Below are 16,796 nucleotides of genomic sequence, written 5' to 3' on the forward strand. Positions count from 1 at the left end.
TGGTTTTTTCAAGGTAATAACAGAATGACTGCAGTTCTTTCGGTTTTTGTTTCTTCTGTGCTAAATCACACATATAGACTATACATATATTAAATTCATATCTCATCATCACTGATAAATGATAGCTTAATCATGATCAGATATAAAAAAGAAATTCGCTAAAGCCGGTCACTATTTTTAAAGTGTCACGGTATCGTAACACCAATGTCCAAACTTAAGACATGTTATTGTTATTATTTCTCTATTGACTATGCGTAGCACTAATTGTCCAATATAGATATTGTTATTGATAGCATACTCATATTGTTAAGAGTAGTATCGTCAGCCTCGTCAATTCCATTTATTATAAATACTTTTTATTTTTCCTCTTCTTAAATCTTTAATTACTCTTAACATCAATAAACTCTGACAAGAATTCTAATTGATCCTATTGTTTTTTCATACCTTTTTTTTCTGCAAAACTATCCTCTTTAAGCCTACTTTTGCTACGTCTTCGTTTTCCCACAGCCGTATTTTTGATGCTTGCCCTTCATCAAAGTGTAACTTAAACTACAATAAGGACGTTCGGAATAATAACTTTCCTATCATCAACGACTATCATAAGATTAAGTCTAATTACTTTCGGTTAGTCATTCGTAATGTCATGTAATTCTAGGTTAAAAGGGGTCTTCGTCTCGGAAGCATGATTTTTTATTATTCTCATATACTCACTTTATAAAGCTTTATAAGTTGTTTGCAATCGCCACAGAATTTGCCTTTTTTATGTTTTTTGACCAGCTCATTACGCAATTTCTTCTTCGTCATTCGTGAAATTGAAAAAAGGACGATAACGCCATTTAATTCATAGAGATCTACCAAGAAAAAAAAGAAAAAAGAAACGTTACTTGAATTGATAACTAATTGCATGTATCTTCGGAACTGAGTTACATTTTTTTGTTTAAATTAATCACGTCATCAATTAACCCTGGGCAGCGGTCATGTTTTTTTTATAACGCGTTCGTCTCTTTTTTTTTTGTTCTTTTTTTTCTTTAAACAAGTCTAATAAAATGCTCCAAAACGCTTTTATCGACCCGTAAGTATCTAACAGAAAAGGAAGGTTTTTATGTTATTTGCAGCGCTAATGTTGTTAATGTATAGGTTAAAGTGTGAAATTACACACCGCGTTCGCTTGTTTTTCTCTTTCGTCTGGTACACGGCCAGCCTTGGTTTACTTTTCCTTTGGGGAAAAATAGCCTCTTTCTTTGGTTGTGTCGCTGCGTCTTCGTGTTTTCGTCGACGATGCCGGCCAAAACCAACCGTTGTAATTGGTGAGCTCTTCGTCCTTCGTGGTGGTAGGATAACTCCTTTGGCCACCGTTCAAAACCACCAACCTGAGCATTTGGGTTTACCCTCTTCTCCTTCTTCTTCTGTGGCTTCGTCGTCTTCTTTGGCTCCTTCTTCTTCTGCGGCTCCTTCTTCTACAGCGGCTCGCTATTCTTCTGTGGGCTCCTCTTCGCGTGAGGCTTGCTTTTCTTCTATTGGACCCACTTCCACTGCTGGTCTCACTTCTTCTGCTGTTCTCTCTTCCTCTGTTGCTGCTTCTGGATATTATGAGCTCAGTAAAGCACCCTTTTCGGTCCGCCCTGCCTCTGTCACGTCCATCAAATTGAACATGACGTGTTACTCTTTGGACTGTGCCTGTGTTGCTGGTTTGCCTTGTCTTTCTGGTGGTAGGATGCCTTCCTTCCGTCCTCCCCTCCAAAGGTATTCGTCTTCTGTCTCTTTTGGTATTGGCTGCGAAGCCATTACTAAAGCTTGTCTTAAGGCTGACGTTGGTTCTCTCGGTTTCGGTCGAGACTGTTCGCCTTCCGTCGTCTCGTCCTTGACCTTTGGTCAAGCTTTTCCTCTTGGTGACTTTGCGGCTTCTAGTCGCAGCTTGCCTGCGGTTGATTCCGCAATGGACGTTGACGACGTTTCTGTCCCTGTGTCTGGGGAATCTGGTGTCTTGGGTCTGGCTGTGGCTTCTGCTACTCTTGGTTCTGGACTTTCTGCTGCTTCTTCTTCTGCGGCTGAAGAGCTTTGCCATGTGTCTGTGTCTCCTCTTGGGGATAACGTGCTGTCTGCTCCTGTTTTCTTGGCTGGTGCTGAGATCGGTTCGGTTGTTGGAAGTTGCTCTGCTGGTGCAGATTCTGCCGTAGCGGAGGTCCCAGCTGTTGCTTTGCCTCGTCCTGTGGCAATTCCTCGTCGTCTTGGGTCCGGTCGTTGTGTTGCTGTTTCTTCGGCTGTTGTAGCTGATGCCGTTGCAGGTACAGCCGTAGATGCTCCGCTTGCTTCTCCTCCTTTCTCGCCTTCTCCTTGTGAAAAACGTCAGCGTGGGGATAAGCGAAAAAATGACGCTCCTCCTCCTACCACAACCGTTCGTCCTTGCTTTGTTCCTCGTTCTGGTGACGTTTCTTCGTCTGTTGCAGTGCCGTCCGTTGTGACTCCTTTGTCGGTCCTTCCGACATCTAACGTTGGCTTTGGCTCTTCTGTGGCTTTTGTCACTCCGGTGACTGCTTTTTCCTCTGTGGCTGTTGTCCCTCCTGTGTCTTGTCCTGCTTCTGTCTCGTCCGTCTCTTCTGTCTCTTCTGTCCCTGTCATTGAGGGATCTTCAATTACTGTCTCTCCCGTACGCCCAATCGCTAAACCACGGGTAGCGCATTACGAAAAGGCGAGGGAGAGACTAGTATTGAAGGCCCTCTTCGATAGGGCTGAAAAAGAAGGTATGTTTTTAATTGTAGATGTCCTTTGAGAAGATTTTACTTATTAAATAATTTTATTTTGTAGAAGAAGAAGCCGACAGAAAAGAAAAAGAAAAAGCGGATGGACGTTCTTCCTCGGGAAGAAGATAATAAATTCTTTTTTTTAAAAAAATGTTAGTAACTAAAAAGTAGGGTAGAAATGTTTCGGGTTTTTTTTTTGGAGTTTGTAAGGGTTTATTCGGGAAAATATATGTTCGTGTTGAGTATGATAATTATTTCCTTAAAGCTATCAAATTATTCAGCTGTATAACCGAATGAGACTTTAAAAAAAATTGTTCCGCGAAAGTTAATATTCTCATTTAAGTAACATCTTGCTCATACAACTTAATCACAACCAAATAATATTAGGTTAATTTAATCTTTTACGTACAGTTAGCACCTCTATGAGCTCATGCGACCCGAAAGAGACAGGAAGTCTTTCCTTAAGATTGACTTCCTTTGTATTCATTCATTTAGTACTATACGTCTTCAAAATTTTAAACCATAATAAATCTGAGTTTTCCCAAGACTTTAACGTTGTTAACATTGTTTGTCATGACTCCTCGGGTTTTATAGTTAAAAGTCTTTATTATGTCCAATGTCAAGATCATGACCTCTAGTGAATTCTGGTCGGAAAAGAAAACAAAAAATCCGCCCGTCTGGGCATCGATATTCTCCCTTATGTCCTACATTAATCATTGTCTTTTAAATCTTTGATTCCTATAAATAGTCCATATTCAAAAAATTCTACTTTTTAAAGTTATATTTTGAATAATCGGGTATTACAATTGAATGCTTTTATTTTGGAAGATCAATCCATAAGCACTGGACCAGATCTATAATTTGTTCTTCTTACGACTCAATCATGGTTGACATGGAATTTTGCTTGACAGTTCAACAGCTTCACATACTGTCATACCTGTATGCAGGGTTTTATTTTAAATTCATCTGATATCATTTCGCATACAGAATGGGTGGTATATTTCAAAATAAGTAGGGGAAAATTTATGATTACCTACACTATTTTCATAAATTATTTGCACACTCTAGGAAAAAAATTGCTCACTTTTTTTTTCAATTTCCGCACACTTTTTTATTTATTTTTTGCTCACTTCACAAATTATTTTTTGCTCACTTTTTGAAAAACAAATTGCTCACTTTAACTTTTACATTTCGCACAAATTTCGAAAATAAATATAACCAATGGACCTTCTTATTTTTCAGGAAGATGGACATGGAAACGCTGTAGATGAGCATGGAAATGAACCGGTTGAAATGGAAGTAGACGTGGACGGTTACCCACTCGCTGACACTGTTGACTTCGATAGCTATATGGAATTTAAACCACCTGAAAAGCCCGAGGCCTCAATTAAAACCAATAAGATGGTTTCTACTGCTACATCAGGACCAGTTTCTTATTACAAGAAACATGGAGACGATGTCAAAGGTCATTTTTTCTACCTTGTTTATGAAGAAGGCCTAACTGCAGGTAAAGCAGGAAAGCAGTTAGGTATTGCCCGTAGAACCGCCTACGACTGGTTGAAAAAAGACCAAGATTTGATTGTTGAAACGCGGGATGGATTGGAGACCAAAAAATCCGAAAAGAAAGTTGGTAGACCTGCTTTATTGAATGAAGAGCATAAAAAACATTTAGAAGAAGCGTTTATCGATCACCCTTCTGCAACTTTGGATCAGGCAATAGAAAGTCTTACCAGCCAGTTCAGTGAGTTGAAAGTAACCAAGACAACTGTTTACAACTTCATGACAGAGAAGTGTGCCTTGTCATTTAAAAAAGCACACTTTCATTCAAAAGAAAGAAACTCGCCCGTAAGCATTGAGAAAAGATTTGACTGGGTTACAAGATGGATTCAAACCGACATGGATTACAATAGTAATTGTGTTTTCATCGACGAGTCTGCCTTTCACATCAATTTGAAGCGAACAATGCCTTGGTCCAAAAAAGGCACTCGAGCTGAGGTTATCCAACCCCTGACACGAGCGAAGACTACGACAATTTTGGGTGCTATATCCCCGTATGGCATTGTCAATGTCAAGATTAGGGTACCCTATTCAGCAGCTTCTAAGAAACGAAAGACGGTTGGTGGTAGTAAAATGCAGAAAAGTATTGGTACTGTTACGGGACATTACTTCAATTTTATTGCCAGCACTATCGATGTGATGGATCGTCATGAGGAATTCAAAGGGCACTACATTATTATGGATAATGCGCCCATACATACATCCGATAATATTAGAAAGTTTATCGAAAGTCGTGGGTATGGGTGTGTGTATCTACCACCTTATTCCCCTGAGCTAAACCCTATTGAGCAGTTTTGGTCTGTTGTTAAGAGTAAATTGAAACGTGAAAAACTGTTGGAGGCCGAAACTTTGAACACCAGAATCACTGAAGCATGCCAAAATGTCTTGATAAGCGACTTGAAAGGCTTTTGCCGGTATTCTGAGTCCAAGTTCGAAACTTGTTTAAATAAAAATCCCCTTTAAAATAATTCGCACACACTGTGCAAAAAAGATTCCTTGAAGTGAGCAATTTTTTTTTCAAAAAGTGAGCAAAAAAAAATTTGTGAAGTGAGCAAAAAAAAAATAAAAAAATGTGCGGAAAATGAAAAAAAAAGTGAGCAATTTTTTTCCTAGAGTGTGCAAATAATTTATGAAAATAGTGTATTATAAACGCTTTTAGAAAAACATTACACATTCTCCTTTGAGTCCCATTACGGAATTCGATTGCGTCAAAATATCGAAGTCTACATAAGGTGTTCTTCAAACTGGGGAGTAACGTTTATCAAAATGGAGCTTAAAAGGATGACACATTGCTGATATCGTTCACAGAATGCTGACAGGTCTAAGGTTCTTGTATACTATAAACCAATTCCTTTGTAGAGGCTGGCATATCCCGTGGAAATTGTTTATGATCACTCGCTAAAATATGTGATATTCTGACGAGCCTGTATTTACCAGTAAATAAACATGCTTAAATTTTTTATTGGTTTAAATTTTCTTATTCTCTACGTGTCTTACAGCCTCCAAAGCTGGTATATTAAAATATTTACGTTTGATTTATTGAAGTAGGGTTTACTAGTAGGCCGACTATAAAACGATTGCAGTAACGACGGCGTTTGGATACGTCTCATGTTTTTCGGAAGCTATCTTTAAGATCTGATTGAACCTGTCTTCGAGTGTTTCAAATAAACGAAACTTCATTATATTCGAGATTAACAGCGCGAGATAATGTCTGAAATGATTGGCTGCTTTAATTGTATTCGCTGACCGTCGAAAAAATCTTCATTGTCTGACATAAGGTATATGTTTTTAACGAGTTTAAAACAACGGTCCTTCCAGAAGATGTCGCTTCCGAAAATTTTGGTATCTGATATGCTTTCCTTAGTATTCCAGGTTGGTTAATAACATTTACCAGTTGGATACATGATACTTCTTCAAGAAACGTGCTGGTAGTAATGATTCCGTGGTCCAGTAGGCAGTAAATATCCTTCCTACACAAAACTAGAAGTACCTGGCTGATGAAAAATATTCAACTTGCGCTACGACTGTCACACGTTTGCTATCTCCACTGTCCAATGACCCTAAGGTAATTAATACCTATTTATGTCAATATCGAGGGATAAATTTCATTCACCACAAGAATAACGTTATGATAAAATTAAACAGTTAATGGGAAAGAATGTAGAACTTGTCCTTGGAGTCCTGGACGCTTGCCTGCAAATCATTGATATACCATAAATAGATCTGCATGTATTTACAGGTAGTATGTGACAGCTCCGGTGACCAAACCAACATATGCGATTGGGAGACTGCCCGGGATTCAAGACCATTGGACGGCACGACCAGACCATATCAGCGGGCTTTCACACTCACCTCATGTTAGCGCCACAATAACTTGGCGCATTCCCTTGCCCCAACTTCTACATTTACGACCCTCTGTTTTATAAGGATCCTCCACTCGTTCGTTAGTATTGAAACTTGATCACGACCGAATTCTTTACTTACCAGCATAACAGGATGAAAATATATACTTTTTAATTTTATTTTTTTGTTCCAAAAAACATTATTTTCTTACCGCCCTATTAGATAGATATTTTTTTTTTGCCAGGTAAGTTCGTATATGTAAGGATAACTTTTTGGCCTGAGCTATAAATGTTTGTGTTCATACGAAAACACATATGCTGTCAGGAACGAGGAGGAACGAGACAGGCTTGACAGAAAAGAGAATAAATTGCTTCTTGTAAACAAGTTATTTATTTAAGAATGTGCAGGTAAAAAAAAAGAGAATATGTGTATGAAATATATGTGATAAAGAAAACTGGGAGAAGTAACATTTATCAGCGATATTTATAGAAAAAAAAACCAGAAATGAAATAAAAGAATAAGCAATGACAAAAGTTTGTCATAGCGTATGTGGATCAGGACAAAAGATTTAAAGAGCTGACTGATCAATGATAAAGATTGAGTCTGAAATCTGGTTACTCGTAAAGCATATTTAGGTCATAAGATGTAACAGAATCATGATATATGCACTTGTATATGAATGATGATGACAGTATATTTCAGTTATCAATGCTAGTTTTACAATTAGTTCAATTCGTCATTTGCTTTGGTAGTTCATTACGTAATAATATTATTAGGTCTGCGTCTAGATCACTGTATGATCTAACTTTGTAAATAGTCTTTCCTCAAGACGTTTTTTTGGATAGCACTTGCTTTTGTTACTTGAAATCAAAATGCAATAATTATATCTGTTTAAGAAGGACGAGGGTAAAATATTGTTTATGGAAATGATCATTCATTTCACGCCAAAAGAGATACAGAAACTGATCTGGCCTGATACTAATCACAAGCTTAAAAAATGAGGGTGAAATGATATCACTGAACACTACTTATAGGCCCTAAAAGTAAGCGTGAAATGGTCCATTTCGACATTTCTGACGAACTTAAAAATTAAGCATAAAGAGATCCAGGCTGATGCTTATGCGCGTACTTTATACTTCCCGTCATTTTTCGTTGTATGGCTACAAGATTCGGAATTCATTGGAACATTTAAGTTGTACTTATTGGTGTATCTGGACGGGAATCGAGGAAGATGAGTATTGTATACAAAATAAAGTTCATAAACGAAGCGTATACACTGGTATTAAAAAAAGCGCTGGTTTAGGCATAGTCCCTTTTTCTTTAAATACCATAAAATTGTCGTTGAACATAAAGCATATCATACTGGAGGCTTTCTCTTACATTTTCAAGGAGACACATTCGTTCTTGGATACTATTAAACGGCTCCAATAAATTAAAACAGTGTCATACATCACGCATATATATTGTACATATAATATATTCATATGCTAGCATCACTGATAAATCATAGCTAAATCATGATCGGTCATAAAAAAAGAAAATCGCTAAGTACGGTCATTACTTCAAAGTGTCATGGTATCGTAACATCAATGTCCAAACTTAAGACAAGTTATTGTTATTAATTCTGTATTGACTATGAGTAGCACTAATTGTCCGATGTAGATATTGTTATTGATAGCATACTCATTTTGTTAAGATAGTATCCTCAGTGTTGTCCGTTTTATGTAATATAAATACTGCTTATTTTTCCTCTTCTAAAATCTTTAGTTAACTTTAACATCAATACATCTGACAGCAATTCTAATTGATCCTATTGTTATAAAATCTTTTTTTCTGCAAAACTATGAACTTGTAACACTCTGGCGGACATAACAGCTGCTGTGAATTAATTGGAAACATACCTGCCATTTTGTTTATTTGCTCGATATTCCCAGCCAATAAGAGTTGAGTAAAATATTGCTACAAATGATGAAAATATCATAAAAAAACAAAAATGCTTCAAAAACATTTCTGGAACCGTCATTATGGAGTTTAGATGTTATAAAAACTATCTCGAAGTTTAAATTACATTGCTATATACCAAAAATTTGAAGCAATATTGATCCGAATTTGATGGGTTACCGTGTAAAAAATAATTTTTTGCGCCTGTGCAGCAAATGGTAACAAATTGCCATTTTTTTATTTATTTTAAAAACCAGATTTTTTCTGAAGTTCTTTTTTCAGTTCTTTGATTCTTTTATTATCATTTTGCACCAAGAAAATATGACCTTATTATATTCGACATGTAATCCGAAAAAAAAAGAAATGCAATGAAACGAATGGCAATTATGAAAACTTACAAAATGGAAAGGATTCCTTTAATTACTTGAAAATTTTCCTTGAATACATTGTAGGGGGCCTTGACTTAAAACTAGTTTCCATTAGGAAGAAACTCAATTAACCCAACTTGATGTTCAATGTCTGCCACATTGATGACCACGAATGTAGCTTGCGCTTAGCATGAACGATCTTTGACAATTCGAACAGACTTGTCGTGTCTGGCCACGTCGTGGTGTTTCATGCTTTCGACTAGCCCAAAATTTTGTGGGACAGTATTCAAGTCAACATGCTTAAAAAAAGAACTGAACAGCACCTACAAGCCAAAAGCTAACGGAAACGTGGAAATGGCTAAGGTAAAAATAGAAACTGTAAAAAGTAAAAGGAGTAAGAAGCTAACTCAATGAAAACAGGAATTGACTTACTTTTTATAGCTGGTGGTAAACATAACGCCATGGCTTTCCCGACTTATCTCCTTCCGTCGTATTTGGTACATGCTGGAGGAGTAAACAATGTTGTTTATCGAAGCACGAGAAGCAATATCAATTTCAGAATTACCGAAAGAAGTAGCAGCATTACGACCACTAGATCTTCCGTAAAAGCTAGATAAGGCATCCTTTACTCGGCCACATCTGATATCTTCTATCATCTTACCAGCCAGAGAGATGTTACCACCAAGCGACGCGCAAAGCTGCACATCATCCTGGTTATTAGGAAGATCCGTTGTCACCTGGTCCGGCTGGTATGATCAGATAAATTTCCCTCGTAATATCGATAATGCTGTTGATGAATTTAAGAATTGCAAATCTTTCGAATAGCATACTTGCATTCCTACCGCCCATTCTTCTTGATTTCATTATGTTGGAATATACATTAATCACTCTCTCCGTAGATTTTGCAGAGTAATACTTCAGGGGACCATGCTGCTTGATGAAGTATTGAACGAGAATCAATTAATGTTGGACAGAACGAAACACGGTCCGAGAGGTGTTTTTCAAAATGACATGCTCCAGAAGATAGGTGTTCCAAATCGCAAAGAACCTTCCAAAGGTAATATATTTCTGTTAAATAACTGAATTCCCCATACGTTAGTACACCGACTTACCCCTCTATTTCACTGATCAGATCTGGCGTGATATTCCATGCAATGCAAGAGCACAGCCTTTGACCAAACCCAGCACGTTGTTTTTGGCAGACATGTTAGGCAGGTAGGGTACAAAAAATGTGGGAGCAATGTACAAAAGGAAGTCAAACCAATTTACGGCACGTGTATAATCAATCTTTTCAAAAACGGTGTCGAAGCTAACCTGGAAAGAAACGGGGACATGCTTTTTCTATGAGGTGATACGATCCTCAATAACATCCAAATTGTTTGTTGAGATGTAGAAAGGATAGTTGGCGATTTAGACGATTTTATCTTGCTTGGTATTGTAGTACTTTTGATTTTTTGGGAATTTTTATTGTGATCAGATCGTATAAACGTTTGCCGATTCCTCTGGCTATAAGATGGAGCTCATTCAACGCATAAAATGGGGAACCGGAAAATGTCGATAGCTTACTAAAAACACTAGGTTCGTAAATGTTTCTTATCTATAGTAGGTGCACTCTACTAGTCTCGAGAAATCAAAAGCTCAACTCAATATACTTACAGGATTTCCAGTCATGTAGTTTAGCAGTGGTCTCAATGAAGCAAAACAATCGTCGAAATACTTTCCATGAGATTTATTATCCGGACTTCTCCCTTTCGATTAACAAGAATGACAGCCGTATGTACAGCTATGAGTAACGATGTTAGCCATACCCGCCACAGTTGGAATATCCCCAGAAGCAAGCAACAAATATACCTTTGAGTGACAGATTTCGATATCACCACGTTTAACAACAAGTACATGGGTTTCCAAATCCTTTAACTAGTCGATGATGGGTCGCAAGTATAAATCTAGATGAGTAGGTTTTTTAGGACCGCGTAAAATTGCTAGCTGTAACATATGCTCGTTTTTGAATCTAATGTCTAGTGTTTAGGAAATTGTACCTTTTAAGACCAGTATAAGTTGTTACCTGATCGAACAATCAACATTGAATATCACATTGTGGATAATTGTAAATTCGTTTTTGCGCTTTTTTTGGTTTACAAACCTATCCGTCTAAAGACCAATGGCAATATCGTCAGGATTGGAGAACAATCCCTTTTTTACCAGATCCTTGTGAATTCGCCCATCGAAAATAGCACTTATTTGCATGAAACTTGATTTCCTGTTAGCTCTATCATTTAGAAGATCTCTAGTGTGAGGATCAGCCAACATACTGAAAAGAAGATCACCGATAGACATCAATTTCATACTGGCGTTGGGGACCTTGATCAATTCAGTGCTGATCTTATATCGTTTTTCGTCACGGTTGATACATTCGTCTTCTTTATCATCCAATCCATACAGTCAACAGCTGTTTGGACAGACATCATATTCGCGGCCATGAACACTGGATTCAACTTTGACCAAAACATTAATAGCCCCACCATAGCTAAATTAGGCTCCGTGTTTGGAATGAAATACCAATGTAATGTTAAGAAATTTAATGCATCACGGCCATACGCTCATTTCTATTAGCTATCATTATCTCATCGTGGTCCCGAAAAACCGTATTAACAAATTTTACAATGTCCCTGTTAGCAGCTATGGCTATTTGGTGTTGCAGCATCAATTGGGAAAGAAGAATGCTCATTATTTCATCTTTTGTGAATTTGTTGCAGCCAATTCTACTAGCTTGATAAACATGAGCCCTGCCATCATTTTCTTCAAAGCTGCATCCGCAATTATAATTGATGTGGTCATCAACATCCATGCCAACGGGGGTAGAGACTATAGTTACTTTGTAAGTTATTTTTCAACTAAGGAGACAAGGTAGTTATTTGTACCAAATCATTGACGTCTCCATTATCAACAGAATCATTATTGCTTTCTTGTAGAACGGTATTTTCAGATGTTGTTATTCGAATATGAACTCTCTTATAGTTTTGGAGTTGACGGTAACTATTAAATATCATCGAACGGCCGTCACATTCAAAATCTTCATAAGAAAGTCTATCTCTTTGTGTGTTGGCATATGACGAAGAAGACGGAGGGAATGACATTTGAAAATTTTGTAATTTGTGAAAGTGTGATTTATATTTGGAAAATGTAACCGGTGTAAGTAATTTCTATACGTAAGGTGCTTTTTATATACTCAATTACTTAATTTTAAAATCGCCTTTTTAATTTTTTTTTCTTTCATAGTGAAAAACGACAAAGGTGAACGTTTCCTGGAAGCTGAAGACAGTCACGACATATTATTAGCTATAGTCCTTGAACTTAAGTAATAATTTCGCGGATATTTTTCCGTCGACATGACGATATGCCTTGAAAAAAGAACCGAAAAAAAGAACAAAAACAAAACAAAAACAAAACAAAACAAAAACAAAAGAAAACAAAACAAACCAAAAATGACATAATTTAGATAAGCAGACAGTCCAGCTCCAACTAACTAAAAGTGGGATAAAATATGTTACATGTACTAGCATATCTTCTTTCAACTTTTTACCTTTATATTTTGTAAAATAATTTATTTAAATTTTTTTTTTCAAATGTCTGATAGTAATATTGTACTCCCCAATTATGTTCGTAGAATTGAACTTGACGTTCCTGAGTCCAACAAAGGCTAGATGCGCTGTCTAATCAGTTCAAAAATCAATTTGCACCAAACATCACCGATGAGGATGTAAATATGATAGAAAAAGCATCGTTGAACAAAGTGGTACTGCCAATCCTTCCCAGATTCTGATAATCGTGACTGAATCGGTTATTTTGTATTTTTTTTTAGCTCTTGATCGAATCACCGAGTCGGTAAAAAGATGCCGAATAATGGAATATCCTGATCAGCTGGGTAAACGAACAATTGCGACAAATTTTGAAGAACTTGAAGGAAAGAAGGTCTCCGATAGACGTAATGTAATACTGAAACTTTACACACAAAAGACTGGCAGTTATTACGCAAGGATAGTCCCAATGAGCAACAAAAGCCACCTCTGGGCCAAATTTCAGAACGTGATTTGGAAATAATACGAGCTCAGTTAAAATAACTGGCACGTTTGCTGTAGCATAACTTGATTGACCTGGACCACCCCGACGTATTGAAAAACCGGAACGATATCCCGGCAAATGATAGGTATTTTGACATGCTGCGCCTGGAAAAGCTTGCGAAGGACAAAGGATTTAAAAGGTACCAGTGTAAGAGAATGTGGTGTGCCAGAAGCTTTTCATAGGAGAGACTTAATGGTCACAACCAAACACTCAGAAGAAGGGTAACAGTACACAATTCTTTAGCGATTTATTTCATCCATATCGTTGACAAGATAAAATAATGTAGAATCTACAAGATCCCAATAGATCAGACACTTTCAATGAGGCTTTCGAAGACACGGGTCGCGATCAGTACCCTATCATAGCAGACGTGCTGTAAGTTTTTTTTATTGTTTTTCATGCATGATATATGTATACTCATATGCGATAATTATTTTTTATACAGTTCTCCTCCACCAGAGGTAGCGAATGAACCTTCACGTAAAAGAACCAGAAGAAGATAATAGTTGTGTCTGGTCGACATGATTGGACCATTCTGGTTTTTAGCTTCTTTATTAGTGTGTATTTTAGCGTTCTTTTAGCTTACAATTTTTTCTCTCTTTCTTTTACTTTTATTTATCTTTTAAAATAAATAGCCTTCAAATAACAATGGTAAGGGTATATAGCACCTTCAAAATAACGGAAAGTGTGAACATTTATGTTGGAATTGGGTATGTTTGCAATGACTGAAGCAATGACATGTAATCAGTATAAAAAACTAAAGGGTTTTTTTTTTTAGACGAAAATTTAGCCTATTTTTTTTTTATTTTGATCAAACTGAAGTAAGTCTGTATAATATAACCATTTTCCATAGATAATGGTCCTCATCAATAAACGGTTCTATCTTTACAGGTAAATAGCCTTTAAAAAGTTATGTTTTATTCTTATTGATATCATACTACTTACATATAGACTATTTCTTCTGTGTACCTTTCACTCAAACGACGACATTTTAGGAACACCACCGGTCAAATAATCATCGACATCAGAACTTAGGGCTGGTAATAAAATGCAGAATTAATTACAATATTATTATTTTCTAACAATACCTTTATAGAGTGTTAAGAGAGTCAAAGGTAAGCTAAAGTAACATCAAAGCATCATAAAGGTACATCTTATTGCCATGTATACAATTATAAACCTAAATAAAAAGGTTAAAGTTATATCAAACCCTCCTATACGCTACTGAAATATAAATTAACAATCCAATAATACCTGCTTTACTGCCAATAATAACAATGAATAAGAAATTGTGAGCCTGCCAAATATAAAATAATGGGTCTGAAAAAATAGTTAAGGGTTTTTCCGTTTAAAAAACAATGGCAACTGCGAACGGTTTCTTATAATACAAAATCATAACTGCCACTTTTACAAGCCAGGAAAATGGAAGGTGTCAATGATTTGTCTTCAAAAAACTAAAATAGATGCCATTTTTTAAAACCAAAAACGGCAGATGCGAACCTCTTGGCTTCATTCAACTGTTAAAGGTGCTTTTTTTGCCAGCCAAAAATATTTCGGCTGTGTCACTTTTTTTATTATAGAATATCATATCTGCCACTTTTGCACGTCAAGGAATGGAAGTTTTGTGAAGTGAATGGCAAATAGTTCCCATTATTTCCGCCAAATTGTAAGCCTGCTTTTGCTACAAAGTAAAAATAGAAAAGAATAGAAACAGAATTGAGATTGATAATAAATGAAAGAAAACAAAAAGTGGGAAGAATAGAGACGAAGAAGCAAAATTTTAAAAAAATAGAAAAAAAAAAGGGAAAAAAAAGGGATTTTTTTTTTACTGCGGGGTTTCAGAGTCATTTTACTAAATTTACATCTGCATGTGTAAAATGCCAGCTGGGCGTCTATTGTAACGAAATCGTACTCGGTTGCGTTCGTAGAAGTGATTCCAGATATAGATGTAGCCATATTATCTGCTTATTTTCATACAAGCTGTCATGAACCACGTGGTCAATACCTTAATGCATACGCGCATACATACACCCCCGCATAGATCTACATGTGTATGCAGATCATATTTGACAGGTCATGTGACCAAACCATCTGACACCACCATGAGACCGATTACGAGTCATCACCATGGGACCACGCCTCAAGACCAAACCAACATCCGCCACCACCCTCGTCCCATGATCCCGCCACAGTACCTCGCCTCAAGACCTTCCCCAAGGCCTTAACTCCAGACCCTTCACGTTAAAAAGATAATCCTTAAGACTATCTTCCTTTTATTATAAATACCTTAGATTATTTAGACAAGTACAGATCTTTATCTGATATCTTGTATAACTTATTATCATTATATAAACTTAGCTTTACTACCTTTCTTGTCTCTCTTTTCGCAAAACCTTATAGTCCTACCTAGTACCTAGCCTTGCCTTGTAAGTATAAAGAGACCTGTCCTCGTACCTAGTAACATCCGGCTAATTCTGACAGTAATAGATCAAATCAACAAAAATCTAAATACCAACAACAATCACCATTACCTTCTTTGGTTGCAACTGGAATCTCCGGCACCAAACGTTCCTACAGAACACCATCAAAAACACGATCCGCTATTCTTGAGCCGCTTTCGCTATTATCTTTTACGCAGCTGGAATACAAAGGTAGTCTGGTAATTTTATATAGTTGTAGCAGGCATTTTGACAAACATTAGAGATCCTACACAAATTAAATACGAGACATGAGCAGGAAACTAGATCATACGGAGAATTAACCATTACCCCTTCTCTTTCTTACTATATAAGTTTTCAAGTTTGTATCCAGCGTACAGTTGCAAATTATATTTTTCTTCAGTACATCACCCTATGACCCAGTAGCCCTGAATTAAAAAAATACAAGGCATAAGTATAAAATTTAAATATGCTAAATTAGTTGTTGCATCGTGTTTTTTCTTAGAGATGCTTTTGAAAGTGAGTGCTTCATATAATACCAGGAAATGCAGTGTATTCATCTTGGTAAAAGAACTTCTGAAGCAAGATGCAATCATACTAAGTTTTTAAATATGACATCAGCGAAAGGTTATAAATTACGACACGGATCATTGCCTCTTCTGCCTTTAGAAAAATATACCTTGTTTATTTCCCAAACAGCAGCACCAGCTTTTATCGCCCAATTCCATGGTACCAATTACAAAACAGCTTCACTACCTAATTAATATCAACATATCCAAACCATTAGAATTTAGAAACATCATGTTAGCATATCATGAAGAATAATACCAGTAGATCGTAAACATAATATCGCCAAGAGCAAAAGCGAATGAATAACGAAAATCTAAATATTTTTTTCTTGAGTGCATGATAGACACCGGCGCAGAACACACTCCATTCAGGAAAAAACAAGCTTCGACACATAAGTCATTATTCATATAGAGTAATTCCAGCATAGCCTTGGTATGATGTCACTATTACGAAAGCGAAAGGAATAAAAAAAAAGTTTTTTTTCTTGAGTGCGTACATAACGCCAGCAGTGCAGTGCAAACTTTCATCATCAATAGACATTATTCCAGACATATGAGATTATTCATAAACAGCGATTCCGAATGAGCCATGACTTGATGTCGCCATTAAGAGAGTAAGGCGAATAAAAGATTTTTTTTTCTTCTGCACATAAGAGATAAAAGCTGTCCAGCACATACTTCAGTCCGTAACAGGCAGGCTACGAAACATAAACCGTT

The 16,796-nt window shown here is 36.6% G+C and overlaps 3 protein-coding genes across 3 annotated transcripts; 2 read left to right on the plus strand and 1 right to left on the minus strand.

Annotated features, from left to right (window-relative positions):
* Nucleotides 1–1,046: 1,046 nt before the first annotated feature.
* On the plus strand, nt 1,047–2,870 carry EV154DRAFT_564332 (uncharacterized protein; the record flags this gene model as incomplete). Its single annotated transcript, XM_051605833.1, has 3 exons — nt 1,047–1,072; nt 1,138–2,741; nt 2,806–2,870. The coding sequence occupies 3 exons, from the start codon at nt 1,047–1,049 to the stop codon at nt 2,868–2,870; spliced, it is 1,695 nt and encodes a 564-aa protein (XP_051456868.1).
* Nucleotides 2,871–5,864: 2,994 nt separating this feature from the next.
* On the minus strand, nt 5,865–6,628 carry EV154DRAFT_482178 (uncharacterized protein; the record flags this gene model as incomplete). Its single annotated transcript, XM_051598474.1, has 4 exons — nt 5,865–5,972; nt 6,190–6,268; nt 6,289–6,358; nt 6,511–6,628. 4 exons carry the CDS (start codon nt 6,626–6,628, stop codon nt 5,865–5,867), a joined length of 375 nt encoding a protein of 124 aa, XP_051456869.1.
* Nucleotides 6,629–12,576: 5,948 nt separating this feature from the next.
* EV154DRAFT_552268 (uncharacterized protein) lies at nt 12,577–14,087 on the plus strand (the record flags this gene model as incomplete). The annotated part of the gene is made up of 8 exons (XM_051605044.1): nt 12,577–12,586; nt 12,813–12,940; nt 13,090–13,211; nt 13,379–13,447; nt 13,708–13,782; nt 13,851–13,893; nt 13,926–13,963; nt 14,024–14,087. 8 exons carry the CDS (start codon nt 12,577–12,579, stop codon nt 14,085–14,087), a joined length of 549 nt encoding a protein of 182 aa, XP_051456870.1.
* Nucleotides 14,088–16,796: the final 2,709 nt, after the last annotated feature.

This window comes from Mucor mucedo, assembly GCF_025094135.1.
Source record: "Mucor mucedo strain NRRL 3635 chromosome Unknown EV154scaffold_55, whole genome shotgun sequence".
Lineage (NCBI taxonomy): Eukaryota > Fungi > Mucoromycota > Mucoromycetes > Mucorales > Mucoraceae > Mucor > Mucor mucedo.